The 19,111-nt window shown below is 38.6% G+C and overlaps 1 protein-coding gene across 1 annotated transcript; it reads right to left on the reverse strand.

Moving 5' to 3' along the window:
• Positions 1–1,350: 1,350 nt before the first annotated feature.
• Positions 1,351–18,699, reverse strand: LOC127943390 (zinc finger protein GLIS2). Its single transcript, XM_052539859.1, has 7 exons — positions 18,277–18,699; positions 13,739–13,891; positions 10,870–11,009; positions 8,440–8,610; positions 5,507–5,640; positions 5,032–5,150; positions 1,351–3,985 (listed from the first exon to the last, which is right to left on the reverse strand). The coding sequence occupies exons 2-7, from the start codon at positions 13,881–13,883 to the stop codon at positions 3,369–3,371; spliced, it is 1,326 nt and encodes a 441-aa protein (XP_052395819.1). The 5' UTR covers positions 13,884–13,891; positions 18,277–18,699; the 3' UTR covers positions 1,351–3,368.
• Between the last annotated feature and the right edge of the window lie 412 nt (positions 18,700–19,111).

The following is a 19,111-nucleotide window of genomic DNA, read 5'->3' on the forward strand; positions in this document are numbered from 1 at the left end:
TAAATACATCTTTTCATTAAATGAAGATTTTAAATATGGGAGAGAGAGCATTTCAGGTGAGCAAATTTGATTGTTCCGTCAGCAGACGGTTAATAGTGATGTAAAGTGGTTGCACTCAACCTCTATTTGTTCGGACTGAGCAATTCATCGACTGGCCACTAGAGACTGCTCCAAAAGGGAGTCAGTCTAATAGACTCCCCAATGTTAAAATGCCCAACTTTACAGCAGAAAATATGTTTACAGCCTGGTACAAAAATAGTTTTGGTCTATAGCTAATTATGCTCTTTATGACAACTATTAGGAAGGTAATTTTTTTTATAACTCATCTGTTTAAAATATATTAAGCCTTAAAGTACTGCATAATTAAGAGCGCGGCCACTTAAGTGACAGGTGGATTATGAATTGGAGTGTCACAGCCATCATAAGTGGGCGTGGTTTCAGCAACCAGCTTCCGCCTCTTTGCCCATTTTTGTTTATCTGGGAGTGTTGCGCAGTGACACACTTCCAAGATGGCGACGGCCCGCACCGCCCACTTTGAGCTTCAAACATGCTGTTCAGGAGTTACATTAGTTAGTGACTTCACAACTCGGTACCCATTCCTTTTTAAGTTTAGTATATTCAAATTTACACGTTCAAACACTTTTGTCCAAAGTGAGCTGTATTTAAGGCTTTTTTGTTTTGTTTGCTTGTTTTTAGCACCATCTACCAGAGCTGCAAGACCTTTAATTAAATTAACTTTATTTCAGATTAAAGTATATCTAAATTAATTTTCTCAATTTAAATTTAAATATATTTACAGTACAGTGAGTGTTATATTGATGTTTTTGTTCAGTAAAGTTGTCCCTGATTGAGTGCAGTTATGAGTTATGATCAGTTCAGCATATTTTTTCAAATCCGGACAGTTGCAGTTTACAACATCATTGCATTATTAAAACAGATGACCATAAAATATCTGCATATCAATTGTTAGCATAGTTTCATGCCTTAAATCGTAAAAGACCTCACCTCTTCCATCCATTTCTCTTGGACAGTTTCACCTCCATGTCTTGACGTGTGCATCTGGATTCAGGGCAATCAATAGCTCTTTTAGCTGAAAAACTAAGAGGTAAAGCTGCTGTAGAATTATAGGTGGCTCCGCCCCCTCCCACCTCATACAGGTGTTTACTGAAGATGAGGGGGAGGAGGGGAGGTGTTCATTCTAAACTTTTTTGTTAGTTGTATTACTAATAATGCAAAATAAGCATCAGCTGATTGATTTGTACAAACCACACATTATGCTAACCAAACAATTTGAAAGTCGAAACAATCGAAAGCCTGTAAATCTCCTTTAGATAAACACACTGTATACACTTTAGTCATTGCACTCTTTATTGGACTTATGCATCATTGTCCTCTATTTCATTCCGGTCACATTGACAGACGTCCTGTGGTAAGACACATTAGCATTAGCTCAACTTCATGAGGCATTAGCCTCAACGTCAGGAAAACCTGTTGAACTAAATCTGGTAAAATATACATACAAGAACTGAAAGTATACATCCAAATGGATTTCGTAAATCATATTTTGTCAATAACAACCTTACAATATAAGGCACTTGGTATTGGTAAAAAATCAATAAAATATCCTGTGCAAATATAGTTCATTACGACACACAAGCTGACCATGATAGGCCATAGTCTTAGCATTTATCCATTATGCATGGCAGATATCAAATAAGAGTTATACAACATTATATATGCAGTTCCCGGTGCAAACCGGGCTCTGGTTTTACACTTAAATGAGAAAGGTCAGCCATGCATAAAGGTTTACCAATCTGCTAACCATAGGATTAAATAATGGATAACAAATAGTGGAGTCCAAGTGGACTCATGTCATCACATGATTTTGACATAGTCAATGTCTCGTCGTCGAAACATACAAAACATAAAGCGGCACCATTAAATGGCTAATAATGAAACACAAACTGATGATTACTTATAGCAATCAGGGTGCACGTCTTTGCTCAATTCGCTAAGTCATAATTTAAATGTAACTTTGTAAGTAACGATATGTCCCAAATTGTTTACTTCTTGGTTGTGAGAAACATACAGATTTTAAAATTTGCGAATAAGCCACACATCTGCTTCAACAACTAGTTCATTTTATAGACACTACATTACTTACCAAATTGGTTATATTTTATATTTTAACATTTCTTTTTTATTTATCGTTGCGTTTTAATGCTCATTTAACGTTAATTTAACGTTAACAACAATTAACAAACTGAATGGCACTTTTAAAAGTTAATATCAAGATGAATATCCTTTTTCATACTTACATTAAATTGCTGTAATGTATAAATTCACTTGTAGCATTAAAAACTACAGATTTTAGTGTTTTAGTTTTTATTGTTGTTATTATTATTATAAATGAACATATCCGGCCTTTTCAGTGTCCTATAGTTTTAGTAGACAAAGCTTTGTTAGCTCATAGCAGGTGCATTTTAGCATAAATCTAAAAACGTGTGTCATATGTATGCTTTTCATATCACATCCTGTTCTCTGTTTGGTCACTGTCAACATTCTCCAGGAGACCATTACGCAAATCAAGGGCATACTATTAATTATGAAGCACCACCTTCTCTTAATTTCTTGCCTGACATCACATTACATACATTCTGACGTCTTTCATGACATACTGATTGATATTGTGCACTGATGGTGCATGAATTCTGCTCATTGTACCAAGAAGTACTGGGGGAAAAAAAGTAAATATTGGAATTACCTTTGTTTTGCCTATTTAAACATTCTGTAATTACACTCTCCCAGATTATTCCCTTAAAAGCCAACACCCCGTTCCTTGTAAATTGCAAGTACTGAAGTGAGTGGCTCATTCACACTTTTAACAACGACTATAAAGATAACTATAACGATAACTATAATAGAGTTCACATAAATGGACAACAACCTTTTGTTCAATGTAAGTAAACACTGTAGTTATTTTTTTGCTTGTTGCTTTAAACACTCATGCTCTTTAAAGTTGGGTGGATTCTGACTGGCTGTCAATTTTTTATCAGCTGGAAAATGGCTATTTCCGAAAGTTATTGTTATTGGTGTTAACGGCCCATAAGGCCTTGTCTGGAATCAAAAGAAGCGTTTTTTGGCATATCTGGTTCAAACCAGTTTAGCTTTTGTAGTGTGAACGGAAAACAGACGAACTAGATTCACACCAAATTCGTGAACAGTTCAAAATCCAATTAAAATCTAAACAATCATTTTTGGGACATAACATGATCAATCTGATTTCAGCGCTTGCAAAATGAGACCGTAATCTGATTTGAAATCCAAATCAGATTGGTGTGTAGTGTGAACACGGTTTATGAGTCTCTTTACGTGCTTGCCATCTGTTTCAAGAACAGCATGCCCGGAGGAATCACGACCCATGAGTGAGGGCCTCGTCCTACTCCCATCCTGCCTTCATTTTCATCATCAACATCATCATCTTCTTCAACAACTGTTCTTTCAGTTTGACCCAAACCGAGACCGAATGGCGGCAACAACAAGGGGTGCAGGATAGGCACCTTCCCAAGCCCAAGAGCACCTGAGTTGGGGTACAGCACCGGCCTGGCTCCTAAAAGCGGACTGAGCCTGGAGAGATCCAGGGGATGACCGCTAAGGGGTCCAGCGTAGGTGTGAGCCCCAAATAAGGTCGTCGCCGCACCTGGTAGGACGAAACGAGCCGCTCCAGGGTAAGGTCGATCCATCGATGAGACACCATCCAGCCTGTTGCTTCTGGGCGAGGCAGCACGCTCCTGCACTACAGCGTGGCCGTGTGCCTTGATGTGTTTGCGGAGAGAGCTGGGGTCGGTGTAGCGCTTCAGACAGCCCACCATTTTACAGCAGTAGGGTTTGTCGACGTAGTGCGTGCGCGTGTGTTTGAAGCGGTCGCTGGAGTTTGAGTAGCGCTTGTTGCAGCCTTCGTAAGGACAGATGTATGGCTTCTCTCCTGAGAGGGCAGAAGAGCAAGAAATAATCAAAGGCTGTACTGGAGGAATGCAGGGGTCGAGAAGGACATACTTTCACAACCAGACGGCACAAGCCTGTAGAGACTTGTCTTTTTGTGTGGGAAGATGTTGATGTGTGGGAATGTTAGAGGGGTTTTTTTTTCTGACTGTGTGTGTGTTATGGATGTAAAAATGTTCAGTCAATAGTGACCAAAGAGGCCCAGAGGAGCATTTTGGTCCTTAAAAAGTCTTCAGTTAAATCATTCAAATGTAAGGCCATGAAAACTCATAAATGATACAGAAAATCTTAATTATAAGAGGTCTTACATTTGGGGATGGAGAGACAAGAATTGCTATATAGATTAATATGATGATTAAACTTCAAAAGGCCGTGATTTCACTGAATAAATTTGAGTGATGCACCTTACAAGTCAGGCTACTTAGGTTTCTGCTGTTATCATCAATAATAAAATTTAATTTCCTTCCATAAAAAGGAAATTGTGTGAGACTGTGTAAAAGGCGTGTGTAGTAATCTAACCCCATGGTATAAAAGAGAAAAAATGCAGGCCCTCGTCACTATCAAAGTTAATATTAATAATTATTATTACTTACTGAATATATTTATTTACGTAAAACATCAAGTAGGCCTACCATTTACTTTATGTGTAGCTTTCTTTATTATATCTGTATTTATTATAGTTATTTTACTAATGAATGTTAAAATGAATAGCTTGTTATTTAACCTTCATTATACTTGACTTGATTAACACACTTGACTTCTTATTTGAAGCACTATTTACTTGAATCAGAAAAACTGAAGGCTTAGACATTGCTTTATTTTTTAATATTGACATTAGTATGTCAATCTTTAAATAAAGGAGGTCTTGAGCAGCACATTAAAGTCGAATTATACTGGTATTGGTATCTACCTCTGAGATTTCAGACCCTATTGTGCACTAATGGGATTTTATGTGTGTGCCATATCTGTTTTTGCATTTTTGGTGCATTTTTTATATACAGGTCCATACTGCAAATGTGTTTGTCTCACCTGTGTGTGAGCGGGTGTGTATCTTCAAGTTCTCTAGGCGTGAGAAACTCTTGTGGCAGGTAGGGCAGTGATGAGGTTTCTCGTTGGTGTGTGTGCGGATATGAATCAGCATCTTGTACCTGCGTTATACAAATGGACCCCGGATTAGTGATGTACGCACACTATACAAAAGCAAACATTCGATATGCATTTAAGTTTCTCAATATCTTGGAGTGGATGGAACTTTAACATTTACTCTCTCTTATATATATATATATATATATATATATATATATATATATATATATATATATATATATATATATATATATATATATATATATATATATGTATGTTTTTCTAATTTTCCAGCAAAAATATCCAAATAGGCCTACTTCACATTATATAAATTCAAAAACAAATTTGCATAAGACAAATTTGCACTTGTTTTAAAGAAGAAATGTTAAATCATTTGAATGCGTGCATGTTTTCTGACCTGGCATTAAATCCTCTTCCCTTGCGTGCGCAGCCCTCCCAGTGGCAGCAGTATCCTGAATTCTTCTCTGGTTTCACATGCGAGTCATTCACATGGTCCACCAGATCCTGCAGGCTCTCGAACAGCAGATGGCACTACAGAGTAAAGACAGAGAGCGGAGCAGGAGCAGGGAGGAAGAAAAGGAGAACAGAAGGATAAAATGTGTGAATAGCTCTTTTAATATCTAATATCATGGACTTTGATAGATAGTTCACCAAAAAATGAAAATTCTGTCAACAATATTCACCCTCAAGTTCTAAACTTGTATGATTTTTTGTTGTTGTTGTTGTTCTGCTGAACACAGATAAAGTTATTTTGAGGTAATAAGCAACTGGGTAAACAATTGATGGTAGCCATTGATGTCCATAGTATTTTTTCATACTATAGAAGCAGTGATGGGAATAACGGCGTTATAAATAACGGCGTTAATAACGGCATTACTTTTTCCAGTAACGAGTAATCTAATTGATTACTCTTCTCATCTTAATAACGCCGTTACCGTTACTGCCAAAAAATGCGGCGCGTTACTATAACTGATGATGAAGCTGTTTTTTTTTTTTTTTTTTTTTTTCCATCAGACCAACTAGATCTCTGAGCGAGAGGCAAATACTTTTTTTTACTGTTCTTCCTTGGTTAGTGGGCAGAGCACGAGACAAGCGCATAAATGCTGACGATTGGCTGAGGTAGAGTAAAATTTCATTGTAAGCCAATCAGAGGTAGAGTTGGGCGGGTGTTCGAAAGCACGCATAGTAGTGATGGGAATTCGGCTCTTTTGACTCAGCTCACTGAAAAGAACCGGCTCTTTGGCTCACAAACGGCTCTTTAAATGACTTTGACTATAATATTTCAATTTTTATTACATAATTATTTAATTTCTATAGGCTAAATTTAAAAAAAAAATAGAGTCGGCTCTTCAGATATGCGAGCCAGCTCCCGAAATTCAACTAAAAAAGCCGGCTCTTAGAGTCGGCTCATTCGCGAATCGCGAACGACTCCTCAAAAGCTCATTCGCGAACGAGTCGATCCATCATCACTAACGCTCATGAATTGCGAACAACCCATCATAACGCATAGTCGGACAGGACAGGACACACAAGGAACAACACAAGCCAGTCAGTCAACGAGAGACAGGTATGGCAAGGAGCCCAAATAATCCAAAAGTAGCCTTCTCTAAATGGAAGTATATACATTACTTTTTCCTTCAAGAAATTAAAGAAACAATAAAAGGAAATATCAAAGTTCCCAAAAATCTATCGTGTTATTTGCATTGATCCACTATATAAACATAATATCTACATACATGGTATTTGATTGGAGGCTAGTCTCACTTTGTCCCACAGCAACATTTTTTTTTAGATGTGTGTACAATGTTTCATGTTTCTGTTAATAATGTATTGTATTAAGTGTCCATTTCATTATAATATTCAGATTTATCATAAATAATTGAACATGCACATGTATTTTAAGTTCCTTTAAAGAGGGGTAGAGGTGGGGTCACATTTGAGCATTTAAAATTAAATTTTACTTGAAAGTAACGCAATAGTTACTTTCTTAAGTAACTAGTTACTTTTAAAATTTGTAACTGAGTAACTAATTTAGTTACTTTTTGGAAGAAGTAACTAGTAACTGTAACTAATTACTTTTTAAAAGTAACTTGCCCAACACTGTATAGAAGTCAATGGCTACCATCAGCTATTTGGTTATCCACATTCTTCAAAATGTGTTTTCTGTGTTTAGCAGAAGAAAGATATTGATACAAGTTTGCTATGTACTTTCTAAAGTTTCTGGAGTGGATTTAGTGCATTGTTTCTAGATAGTCCAGTGTTTCCCACAGATTTACACATTATGTGTAGCGGCACTTCCCCCGGGGGGAAATATATATGAATATAATGTAAATCAGCAGACAGGCTTATTGAAAATGCAAATTCATTCTCTCCCAGCTGGAGGTGGTTTAGCAGGCAGAAATAGTGGCTTCCCCAGTAACGGCTGTTATCAAAACAGTGCTGCACTCGTGAACGCTACTTTATCTGACATTATAGGAAAGATTAAATCAAAATGACATCAAGACAATCAGTTCCCTTCAAAAATACATTCGAGGGTGAGCTTCAAACCTCAAACAGGGCAGAGCAGGTGAAGCCTATCCTCTTCAACAGAAGCAAAAGGAGGAAGGAAGGAAGGAAGGAGTGAAGCATGACCACCTGGAAGCTAAATGAAATGGACAAGACCTTGGGGACATAACCGGGTCTGGGCCATAGAAATATTTTAACAAGGCCCGGAGCAAACTCCATGGATGACTTGCTAACAGACAGACCCTGCAAATCCCCTACGCGTTTGATATCGAAACATGATGGCCTAGCTTGACACGGTTCAAACACCTTTTGGTACCAAAAAACACCTTTTGACTCCCAAGAAAATGGTCCTCTGAGCAGGGATGAGAACACTCTTCTGAGTGTTCACACTGATGTCAAGATATCGAAGGTGTTAAAGAAGAACGTCTCTGTGATGACTCAACCAAATCACTGGCATGGTCCAAGATAAGCTAGTCATCCATATAGCCGGTTGTGAGGTTAGCAGCCAGCGTGTCCTTGATTGCCGGATCCACAGAGCCCACTAGGCAAGCAGAGAAAGGCTGCTTCCAAGATCTGAGATTTTGTGATGCAGATCGCTGAAAAATGGCAGCTTTCTCCATGGAGGACAAGATTAGGGCCACTAAAGACGCGCTCCACGAGCTTAGAGGACTGGGACTCACGTAGTTCCTCTGGCCACTCAATACTAATCTTTTTGGTAGCACTCGCTAACATGTCCACTAGCTCAGTATAGGCGCACTCTCTATAGGTTTTAACATTGAATGAACATATGAAAGAGAACAGTAATACCAACTCTCTGTCACTCACCTTTAGCCAGCGGCAGGCCAGCTGTTCATCACTCGAGGGCTCAGGGGAGTGCTGGCCAATCAGCATTGAGGAGGGCAGGCACAGGGGACCCTCTGCACCAATTGGCAGAAAGAACTGGAAACCTGGAGGATGAGAGGCGCCGTCCTCATGGTATGTGGTGCTTTCAGATTCCTGCAAGTAGAAGAGCTTATTTATCAGTAATTTGTTTCTGAATCATGTCTGACTCATCTTGGTTGGGGAGTAAGAGACCACCACATTGCCAAACAAGTCCGGACATGTTCCCAAACCTACCCTTTATTTTTGATCCTAGAAAGGGTTCAGATCAGGACACTGTGTGAGACTGGATTGAAATGAATTAGTGTGGAGGGGAACTGAATTATGGTAGTGATGCATAAGGCAGTCTCTCTTCCAGTACAATTACATTTATTTGTCAAAGAAATTTTGTTTATGCCACAGAAAGCTAAAAACACATTTTAAAGGGATAGTTCACCACCCCAAAAAAATTTATTACCCCATGATTTACTCACCCTCAAACCATTCTACTGTAGGGTAAAAGATAAATCAAAGACTTCTGTTTTCCCGTCCCAAACCTATCTTGAATAACAAAAGGGCCATTTGGCATTCCTGAAGGCATTGAAGTGCCGATAACGATCAAGAAGATGCTGTGCCTTGTGCTTTGAAAGTGAATGCAGTTTATTATCACATCCAAAGGATGAGGCTGAAGAATCAGTGGTTAAAATCAATTCGTGCCACAGCAGAGTCGGAGCGGAGCTGCTCTCTGACAACATCTCCAGGACACTTTGCTCAAATGACTATTATGATGACTTTTGTTCCACCCGCGTAAATGACAGAAATACTTGCACTGTCCAATCTATTGAGACTGGATCTGTTCCCCGAATAGTGAGGTCAAAATATACATTTAATACAGGCTCTAGAAAAAATCTGATCGTGATTTAACCAGAAAAATGTAAAATAAATTAAAAAAAACAATTTTTTTTAAAAGTCTGGGCTTCTAAACATTAGATCAATCACCCCCAAAGCAGTTTTTGTAGATGAAATGATCACGGATATTTACATTTACAAACTACTGTTATAAGCATGAGCCCCGTCAGACTGGTTGTGGCGGAGGTGTTGCTACAATATATATATATATATATATATATATATATATATATATATATATATATATATATGCTTAATGTTACACTGTCAGACATGCAAAAGAAATCTAATGTATCTCTTGCTCTGGCTACTGTGTATAGACCACCAGGGCCGTATACAGAATTCCTAAAAGAATTAGCAGATTTCCTCTCAGGCCTTCTAGTTACAGTTGATAAGGCGCTAATCATGGGAGATTTTAATATTCACGTTGATAATACAAATGATACATTAGTTTACTGCGTAAACTATGCGTAAACTCTTTTGGAGTCAAGCAAAATGTCACCGGGCCCACTCATCGTTTTAATCATACACTAGATTTAATTATATCTTATGGAATCGATCTTACTGCTATAGATATTGTACCTCAAAGTGATGATATTACAGACCATTTCCTTGTATCATGCTACGTATGACTGATATTAACTATATGTCGCAGCGATACCGTCTGGGCAGAACTATTGTTCCAGCCACCAAAGAAAGATTCGCAAATAACCTGCCTGATCTATCTCAACTGCTATTTGTACCCAAAAATACACACGAATTAGACGAAATTACTGACAACATGGCAAAAGGTTAGAGAAAAACGTACTGTGCCATGGTATAGCAGTAATACTCACTCTCTCAAGAAAGAAACTCGTAGTCTTGAACGCAAATGGAGAAAAACTAACTTGGAAGTTTTTAGAATTGCATGGAAATACAGTATGTCCAGCTATAGACAGGCTCTAAAAACTGCTAGGGCTGAGCAAAACCAAACACTGACAAATTTACTTTCACAGCCTAGGACACAGCGTCTTCTTGTTGTCAACGTTGTCAAATTGGCCGGCTAACGTAGAATATAGGCCGGCAGTGATGTGGGATTCATCATCCTGACGACTCATTTAGGTGATTCAGAGCCAATTCTTTTTTCTTTTCTTTTTTTTTGAGAGAGACAATAACTTTATTTAACGTGCACTGACGGCTTCACATCTTTGCAGATAGATTACACTCACAGAATGGCATAATAGGGGCAATATAATATAACTGCAATAGTTTTAGTCTGAAAGATGAAAGTCACATACACCTAACATGGCTTGAGGGTGACTAAATCGGTGGTAAATTTCATTTTTGGGTGAATCATCCTTTTGAGTGCACATGAAGTGGCTTCTGAGATCTCAGAAATTGTACTTTGATTCTTGAAAGTGATTGAAATAATCTGAATCCATTTACCACACAGATTTGAACGATGTTGTTATGTAAGAAGTCGTAGAGTTTGAGGTATAAGTTACTCACTGAGGCCAGAAGAGGCGCTCTGGGGCTCCAGCTGGCGCCACTATCTATAGGAGAGGGTGGTGAGGGAGAGGAAGATGGAGACAGACTCAGATCTACCACCGTGGACGATGAGGAATCTGACATGTCCTTGTCAGCTGCATCTGGAGATTAGAAGAAAGGAGGTTCGTTTTTGTACAGCTGAGGCTGTGGTATAGACTGTCAGTCTATGCAGTAGTGGTGGGGATTTTTCAGTGACTCTTTCTGCAGTTACAGTGTTATGCAGAAGGTGGCAGAAGTCACAATAATTGAGTCACTGATTCATTGATTGAACCGATTTGTTCAAACACACTGATTAAGTTATTGAATCATTCATTCAACTGATTTATTTAAATCAGCTGAGGAATGAAATCGGTGACATTGGCTGCCTACGAATATGCGTACTTCTCTACTATAGAGCAGAAAAAAAACATTATGCGAAAGTAGTATGTCCAGTTCCATAGTATTCATAAGACAGTAGGTGAAAACTACCCAGATGACCAACTACCGTATTTTCTTTTTTTCATAGTTTGGCTGGTCCTGCAACTTATAGTCAGGTGCGACTTATTTATCAAAATTAATTTGACATGAACCGAGAGAAATGAACCAAGAGAAAACATTACCATCTACAGCCACGAGAGGGCGCTCTATGCTGCTCACTGCTCCTGTAGTCTACACTGAACACATAGAGCGCTCTCTCGCGGCTAAAGACGGTAATGTTTTCTCTTGGTTCTAAATAAATGCGACTTATAGTCCAGTGCGACTTATATGTTTTTTTCCTCGTCATGACGTATTTTTGGACTGATGCAACTTATACTAAGATGCAAAGTAATTACTTATTCAAAAGAAGTGAGAATATGCAATTTCGGACATAGTTGCCCAGCTGTCTTTGAATCATTCGTTCAATATTTTGTTCAAAACGGCTGATTCGTTCAGGAACTAAACAAGTGACATTCTTCAGTGAGTGAGTCATTGAATCATTTATTGAACCAATTTGTTAAAGAAAATGCTGATTGATTTATTAAAAATACTGTTTTTATGAATAAAACACTGAATCAATATTTAGCTGATTTGTTCAAAAACAGTGATTCATTCAGGAATGACTACAAAAATCCCCATTACTGTAAGTTTATAATATAAATCGCATCATTCCGTTGAGATGTACAGTATTGTTCAAAATAATAGCAGTACAATGTGACTAACCAGAATAATCAAGGTTTTTAGTATATTTTTTATTGCTACGTGGCAAACAAGTTACCAGTAGGTTCAGTAGATTGTCAGAAAACAAACAAGACCCAGCATTCATGATATGCACGCTCTTAAGGCTGTGCAATTGGGCAATTAGTTGAAAGGGGTGTGTTCAAAAAAATAGCAGTGTCTACCTTTGACTGTACAAACTCAAAACTATTTTGTACAAACATTTTTTTTTTTCTGGGATTTAGCAATCCTGTGAATCACTAAACTAATATTTAGTTGTATGTCCACAGTTTTTTAAAACTGCTTGACATCTGTGTGGCATGGAGTCAACCAACTTGTGGCACCTCTCAGCTGTTATTCCACTCCATGATTCTTTAACAACATTCCACAATTCATTCACATTTCTTGGTTTTGCTTCAGAAACAGCATTTTTGATATCACCCCACAAGTTCTCAATTGGATTAAGGTCTGGAGATTGGGCTGGCCACTCCATAACATTAATTTTGTTGGTTTGGAACCAAGACTTTGCCCGTTTACTAGTGTGCTTTGGGTCATTGTCTTGTTGAAACAACCATTTCAAGGGCATGTCCTCTTCAGCATAGGGCAACATGACCTCTTCAAGTATTTTAACACATGCAAACTGATCCATGATCCCTGGTATGCGATAAATAGGCCCAACACCATAGTAGGAGAAACATGCCCATATCATGATGCTTGCACCTCCATGCTTCACTGTCTTCACTGTGTACTGTGGCTTGAATTCAGAGTTTGGGGGTCGTCTCACAAACTGCCTGTGGCCCTTGGACCCAAAAAGAACAATTTTACTCTCATCAGTCCACAAAATGTTCCTCCATTTCTCTTTAGGCCAGTTGATGTGTTCTTTGGCAAATTGTAACCTCTTCTGCACATGCCTTTTTTTTAACAGAGGGACTTTGCGGGGGATTCTTGAAAATAGATTAGCTTCACACAGACGTCTTCTAACTGTCACAGTACTTACAGGTAACTCCAGACTGTCTTTGATCATCCTGGAGGTGATCATTGGCTGAGCCTTTGCCATTCTGGTTATTCTTCTATCCATTTTGATGGTTGTCTTCTGTTTTCTTCCACGTCTTTCTGGTTTTGCTCTCCATTTTAAGGCATTGGAGATCATTTTAGCTGAACAGCCTATCATTTTTTGCACCTCTTTATAGGTTTTCCCCTCTCTAATCAACTTTTTAATCAAAGTACGCTGTTCTTCTGAACAATGTCTTGAACGACCCATTTTCCTCAGCTTTCAAATGCATGTTCAACAAGTGTTGGCTTCATCCTTAAATAGGGGCCACCTGATTCACACCTGTTTCTTCTCAAAATTGATGACCTCAGTGATTGAATGCCACACTGCTATTTTTTTGAACACACCCCTTTCAACTAATTCAACTAATTGCCCAATTGCACAGCCTTAAGAGCGTGCATATCATGAATGCTGGGTCTCATTTGTTTTCTGAGAATCTACTGAACCTACTGGTAACTTGTTTGCCACGTAGCAATAAAAAAATATACGAAAAACCTTGATTATTCTGGTTAGTCACATTGTACTGCTATTATTTTGAACAATACTGTATATGACAGTAGCGGTGCATGTTATAACTGAAGTGGCTTGTGTGGTCAGTTAACTAACCAGGGCTTTTGGGCTTGTGCAAAGCACGGGATATTCGAGCGCGGGAAAAGTGCAGCGGGGCGCAGATGGACATTCTCAGCGTCCTGTCACGGCCAGAGGAAATCTTCAAGTCCAGGGGCTCGTCCAGCGACAGCATGGCTTTCATCCACCAGCCTGAGAAAAATCAAACCATATTTTTATATGGAAACATTGTTTTTTCTTTTTCCATTATGACTCTTGACAGTGGCACCAACTGTGATTTTGCAGCTCATTTTGTTGAAGGGAATACCATGTCTCTCCCTCACACGCAGACACACTCCCACACACGTGCAGCTCCACGTTCACTTCAGCAACTGTAAGTCATTTACATTTCTTTCTGCCAGACAAGTCACGCACACACACACGTGTAGTTCATCACACCAGCAGCCCCACTGCAGTCAAAACATGCAGAATGCATTACAAAGATCTGAGTTCTTTGCTCTCCTTCATTCTTTTCCTCCCATCTCGCGTTCTTTCTGTGAAGCAGAGGAATAACTGATGAAGAGAGGGCTTCTGGCTCCACATCTGTGTGTTTGTACAAGAGGGTCTAAAAGTAAAACACCACTAGGTGTAATTATGAACGCGCCATAGTAAAAAAAATCTGTTTTATAATTATTTTCAGTGTTGGGGTAATTACATTATCAGATTATTTTTCTTTTCAGTAACTAGTAAAGTAGTTAAATTTACAAGAACGCATTTTTACTTTTTCAAATAAATAGCCAAAGTTACTTTGTTTTTGCAGAGGCTTCAGGCTGACGCTTATTAATTTCACATTTGGTGTGAAAGGGCCTTTTTACAGTTGACTTTGTTATTTTTTTTATTAAAAATAATTAAGCATGCCCAGCTCAGATGACAAAAAGTAACTCAAATGTAACATAATGCATTACTTTTTCAAAAGCGATGGAACTATTCTCCATTAAAGTATTAAAAAGTATTTGGTTTCCATAAAATTACTTTCTATAAAAAAGTAACTAAGTAATTTTTTATGGAGTAACACAATACTGTATAACTGTAATGCATTACTTTTAAAAGTAACTTTCCCCAACACTGATTATTTTCAGGTTATGGCAGATATTAAAGTTCTTTACAATTTGTTTAAACACACACACACACACACACACACACACACACACACACACATATATATATATATATATATATTCCCCTCTTATTCCCTCTCTCTATGATATTACACAGTATTGCAAAAGGTTTGGGTGCTGAACACTTCCCGTCATCTCCATCCATGTCCCTCCCTCACTCTCAGTTTCTGGCATGGGGGTTTGTTTTCAATCTAACTTCTTCCTCAAGCTCCACCCTTACTTTCTGGGCTTTATATCCACACAAACACTGATACATACTGTACAAGCACCACAAATAATACACATATTTCTGAACATATCAACCTCCTGGTAACATTCAATAGGTTTCTCATTCTTCCACATCTGCAAGTGTCTGAAATGTTGGCTCTTTCCCTCCTTTTGTCGACTCACAATGAAAAGCAGTGGGTGATCATTCCTTTCCTATTTCTCTTTTTCACTCCCTCCTTCCTCAGTGATGCAATCCCATTATTTAGCCTGCAATCTCAGTGTCTAGCATGAGACAGAGCCAGAAACAGAAAAAAGAAAGGGTACAATGTATCTTGATTTTTAAAAGCATGGATTATATATTACTAATTATTTATATAGAAAGATTGAAATGACATTACATTAAATTATGTAATTTATTTGACTATTTATTTACTTATTTAACCATTTATTTTTGGTGGTAAAAGTTTTATATTTTATGTGTGTGTGTGTGTGCGTGTGCAATTAAAGACTTTAAATACATTGTTTGTTTAACAATTTCTTTATAATATTTATTTGAATAATTAACCATATATAAAATCCAAAGTAGTTTAAAACAAGTAGCCAACATGTTAAAGCTATCTAAAGCTACTTTATGTGTATTTGGTTTTTATTTCTTATTGTTAATTTTTCCCCCCTCTCAAATTTTCCGAGGTCCCCCTTAAAAAACCCTCTCTGCCGTTCATCCATAACATGATTCGGGTGGAGAACAAAACACAGCTAAATAATGAATCACTCGAAACAACAACATCCTACAGAAGTCAATGAGCGCCAAATCGCTCCCTCTCTCTTTCTCCATCGCTCTTTCACTCTCCACCCCCTGCGTCTGGCAACAGAACAAGGTCAACACAGCCTCCCCTCTTCTAAATTTCCCATTCCTTCTTCTCCCCTTCTCTCTCTCTCTCTCTCTGTATAGTCTGTCATCCAGACACACATACTGTACACAGATTCCTCTGGCCACAGCAGATTCACCCAATTTGTTTCCACTGCGCTTTTAATTAGAAATGCAAAGAGAGAGCCAGCCTCATAAACAATAACAAGAACCAGCTGCGGACCCAACGCAGCAATCGCGCACAGTTTCTCCAGCGACGTGGAGCGAAGAGGAAGTCTGGGAGAACGGCAGGGCTGAGAATCAAACGGACGGTGTGGATTAAGTGCAGTTCGAGATTCTCCAGACTGATCATTTTCTCCCTTCTCGCGCTCTCTCATATTTCTCTCCTCACTCGCTCTCTCTTTCCATGCCTTTCCTCCTCCCCTTGCTCATGATTCGGAAGGCCTCCAGGAACTCAGTCCAACCTCAAACTCAAGCCAAAGGGAGAGACTGAGAAAAATAAAACGAGAGACGTAAGGGTTGATGAAGAGAAAATGGAGGGTGGGAGCTCAGGAATTCTCTGTTTCTCTTGGAAATGCTGAACAAGGCATCCTCGTTTATGTAAAGTTAAATAAGGAGCTAATAGAGCTGAAGAATTTCAGAAGTAGCCATTGGTGGTTGGTGTTTCACGAGAAAAGAATGTGTGGTTTCATCTCTCCCTTCTGTCTTTCCTCACCCATTCTCTCCAGCGAACCCAACGAACCCCAATGCAAAAGCGAAGACCACATTATAAGTCAAAACTGATGTACGACGGACACATCCCTCTGTAATCACGGCAAACAATATCTCACAACCCACTGAAACATTCATACGCATACTCCCTCGGCCACAAATTCATCCACAATCTGTCTCTCGTTCCATTCCTCAGACCCTCTGTTAATGTTGCAGTTTGTTGCATCAGGACTGGGCTTGACGTTGCACTGCGAACCTCCCAAAGTACTGGCATAAGAGACTGAGCTGGACACGGCAAACGCCCACATAATCAGATTAGCAGTCATCAATATGGGTTTTTCAATAAATGCATATTTGAATGCACATTTTAATCTTAATCTTAATCTTGGTTACTTGTGTGCATCTGCGATATATGTGAGTGATAATGAACCTTAGTTAAGGTAGACGGCATATATAATAGTTTGCGAATAAAATGTGTATATAGAAAAACCAGTAGACATGGCTTGTAAAAATCAGACCTCAAAACAGTACGACTTATTTAACTGAATATACATCTCCCCTCAAATTGTTATTTTCCTTTGCGAAAAATTTTATATGATGTATTTTTTTGTAATCTGTCTGTTAAATTAGCTATCACATCTTGTTACTGGAGCTAAAACTGTCAAACGTAAACATGCTGTTTTCAGTTAGCAAGCTAATAATGGCTACTAGTGGTAACAAATAGGTTTTACAATTATGCAGGATGGGATTATAGTTTTACCCAATATTATTATTAAATAAACACTATTGGGAAACAAAACATATGGGTCTTTTATCATGCTGAATGTCCTAAGTTAGCAAGCCAACAATTTAGCCTACTAGTTTAATGTTAAATGATTACAAAAAAACGTCTGATTTGCTAAGACAAGGTATCACAATAACAAAGGATGGGTTCTTAGTTTAACCTGACATAAAATGTAAATAAACCCCATAAGGACATGAAAGGATCTTGTATCATGCCGAAGGGCTTAAGTTAGCAAGCCAACAGTACTATTTTAACATTAAATGGTTATGAAAAGCTTTTCTGATTAGCTACGACAAGATATCACAATAATGCAGGAGTTGGCCCTGACACAAAAAAAAAAAAAAAAAAAAAAAAACCATAAGGACATGAAACATAAGGGTCTTGTTTCATGCTGAAGGGGTTAACTTTGCATAATTAAAGACTGACTGTAAATTACGAGGTTTTCACACAATCCACTAAACAAAAAAATAAACAAACATGAAATATAGAGCGCGCATTATAATAACACACATGAAAAAACACACATGAAAAGCCTTGTAAAATCACATAACAGCATCCGAAGCTCCCACGCGCTCAGGTGTCCTCGTTCGCACCTGTAGCTGCCCTGACATGACTGTCACAAGTTATATAACACCAGGCGGTCTCTATTCATGACGGAGTCTGTTTACCAAACCTATCCCAGTTCAGTAGTATTCGATAGCTATTCAGTATTTAAGAAACTGGGTCAGACCGTCTGGATAAAACTTGGGGCAGAATAACACACGCGCGCACACATCCTTAATCTTTTTTCTAGATGTGCGCTGACACGGATTGCTTGTCCAGATGTGCGCGACATGCCCGACGGTTTTACCTCAATGAAGACGCTCCGTCTGACTCCGAGATACGTGACCGCTGAGTCGACTCGAAGCGCGCGCGCGGTCCGTTTAACGCGGAACGGTTAAAGCGCCAGATGTCTTCATCAAAAACACTCCTGGATCCAGTTGACCATATCCAACTCTAAATGCTGTACTTAGACTAAACACGCAAACTGTTTCGTTAGAGTACGAGCAGATCAAATTGTCAGGAGATATAGAATTGTGTCAAGTTACGATGAATCGTTCTAAAATAAATACATTTCAAAGGAGCATCGCTTGCTTACGACGCCTGTCTACTGTCTCCAGCTCATTCCCCAGTCTGAAAAAGAGACGGAGAGAGAGGGAGGAGAATAAGACAGAGGGTGGAGGACATGAAGTGATGATTCTTTATTTTCCTCCAGATGTGGTCGGTCTCTCTCTCTCTCTCTTGTCTCGCAGATTACTGTGTTATTCTCGCTCCACCCACCCTGCTGTGTGGCCACGCCCCCTCACGGAGACGGCGAGACAGAGAGAGAGAGAGAGAGAGAGAGAGAGAACGCACTCACTTTGTTTACTTTAAAGACAATAAATTTGGAAAAAGTTAGCAACATTTATTTACGTTTCGTCTGCCACGTATTTAATATGTTCCTGTGTAAATTAGCCTAGCAAAAAAGTGCTTTAGTCAGGCTACAGTACCAAAAGATTATGATTATATTCAAGTATATATGGTGCAATAAGGTCCCTAGTTGTATTACCACGTTAAAATGTCCAAAAAACATATAACATGTAATATATATATAGCCTAGTGAAGACGTCTAGTAAAGAAAAAGCCTAACATTTAATTCATCTCAA

This window comes from Carassius gibelio, chromosome A22 (genome assembly GCF_023724105.1).
Source record: "Carassius gibelio isolate Cgi1373 ecotype wild population from Czech Republic chromosome A22, carGib1.2-hapl.c, whole genome shotgun sequence".
In the NCBI taxonomy this organism is placed as follows: domain Eukaryota; kingdom Metazoa; phylum Chordata; class Actinopteri; order Cypriniformes; family Cyprinidae; genus Carassius; species Carassius gibelio.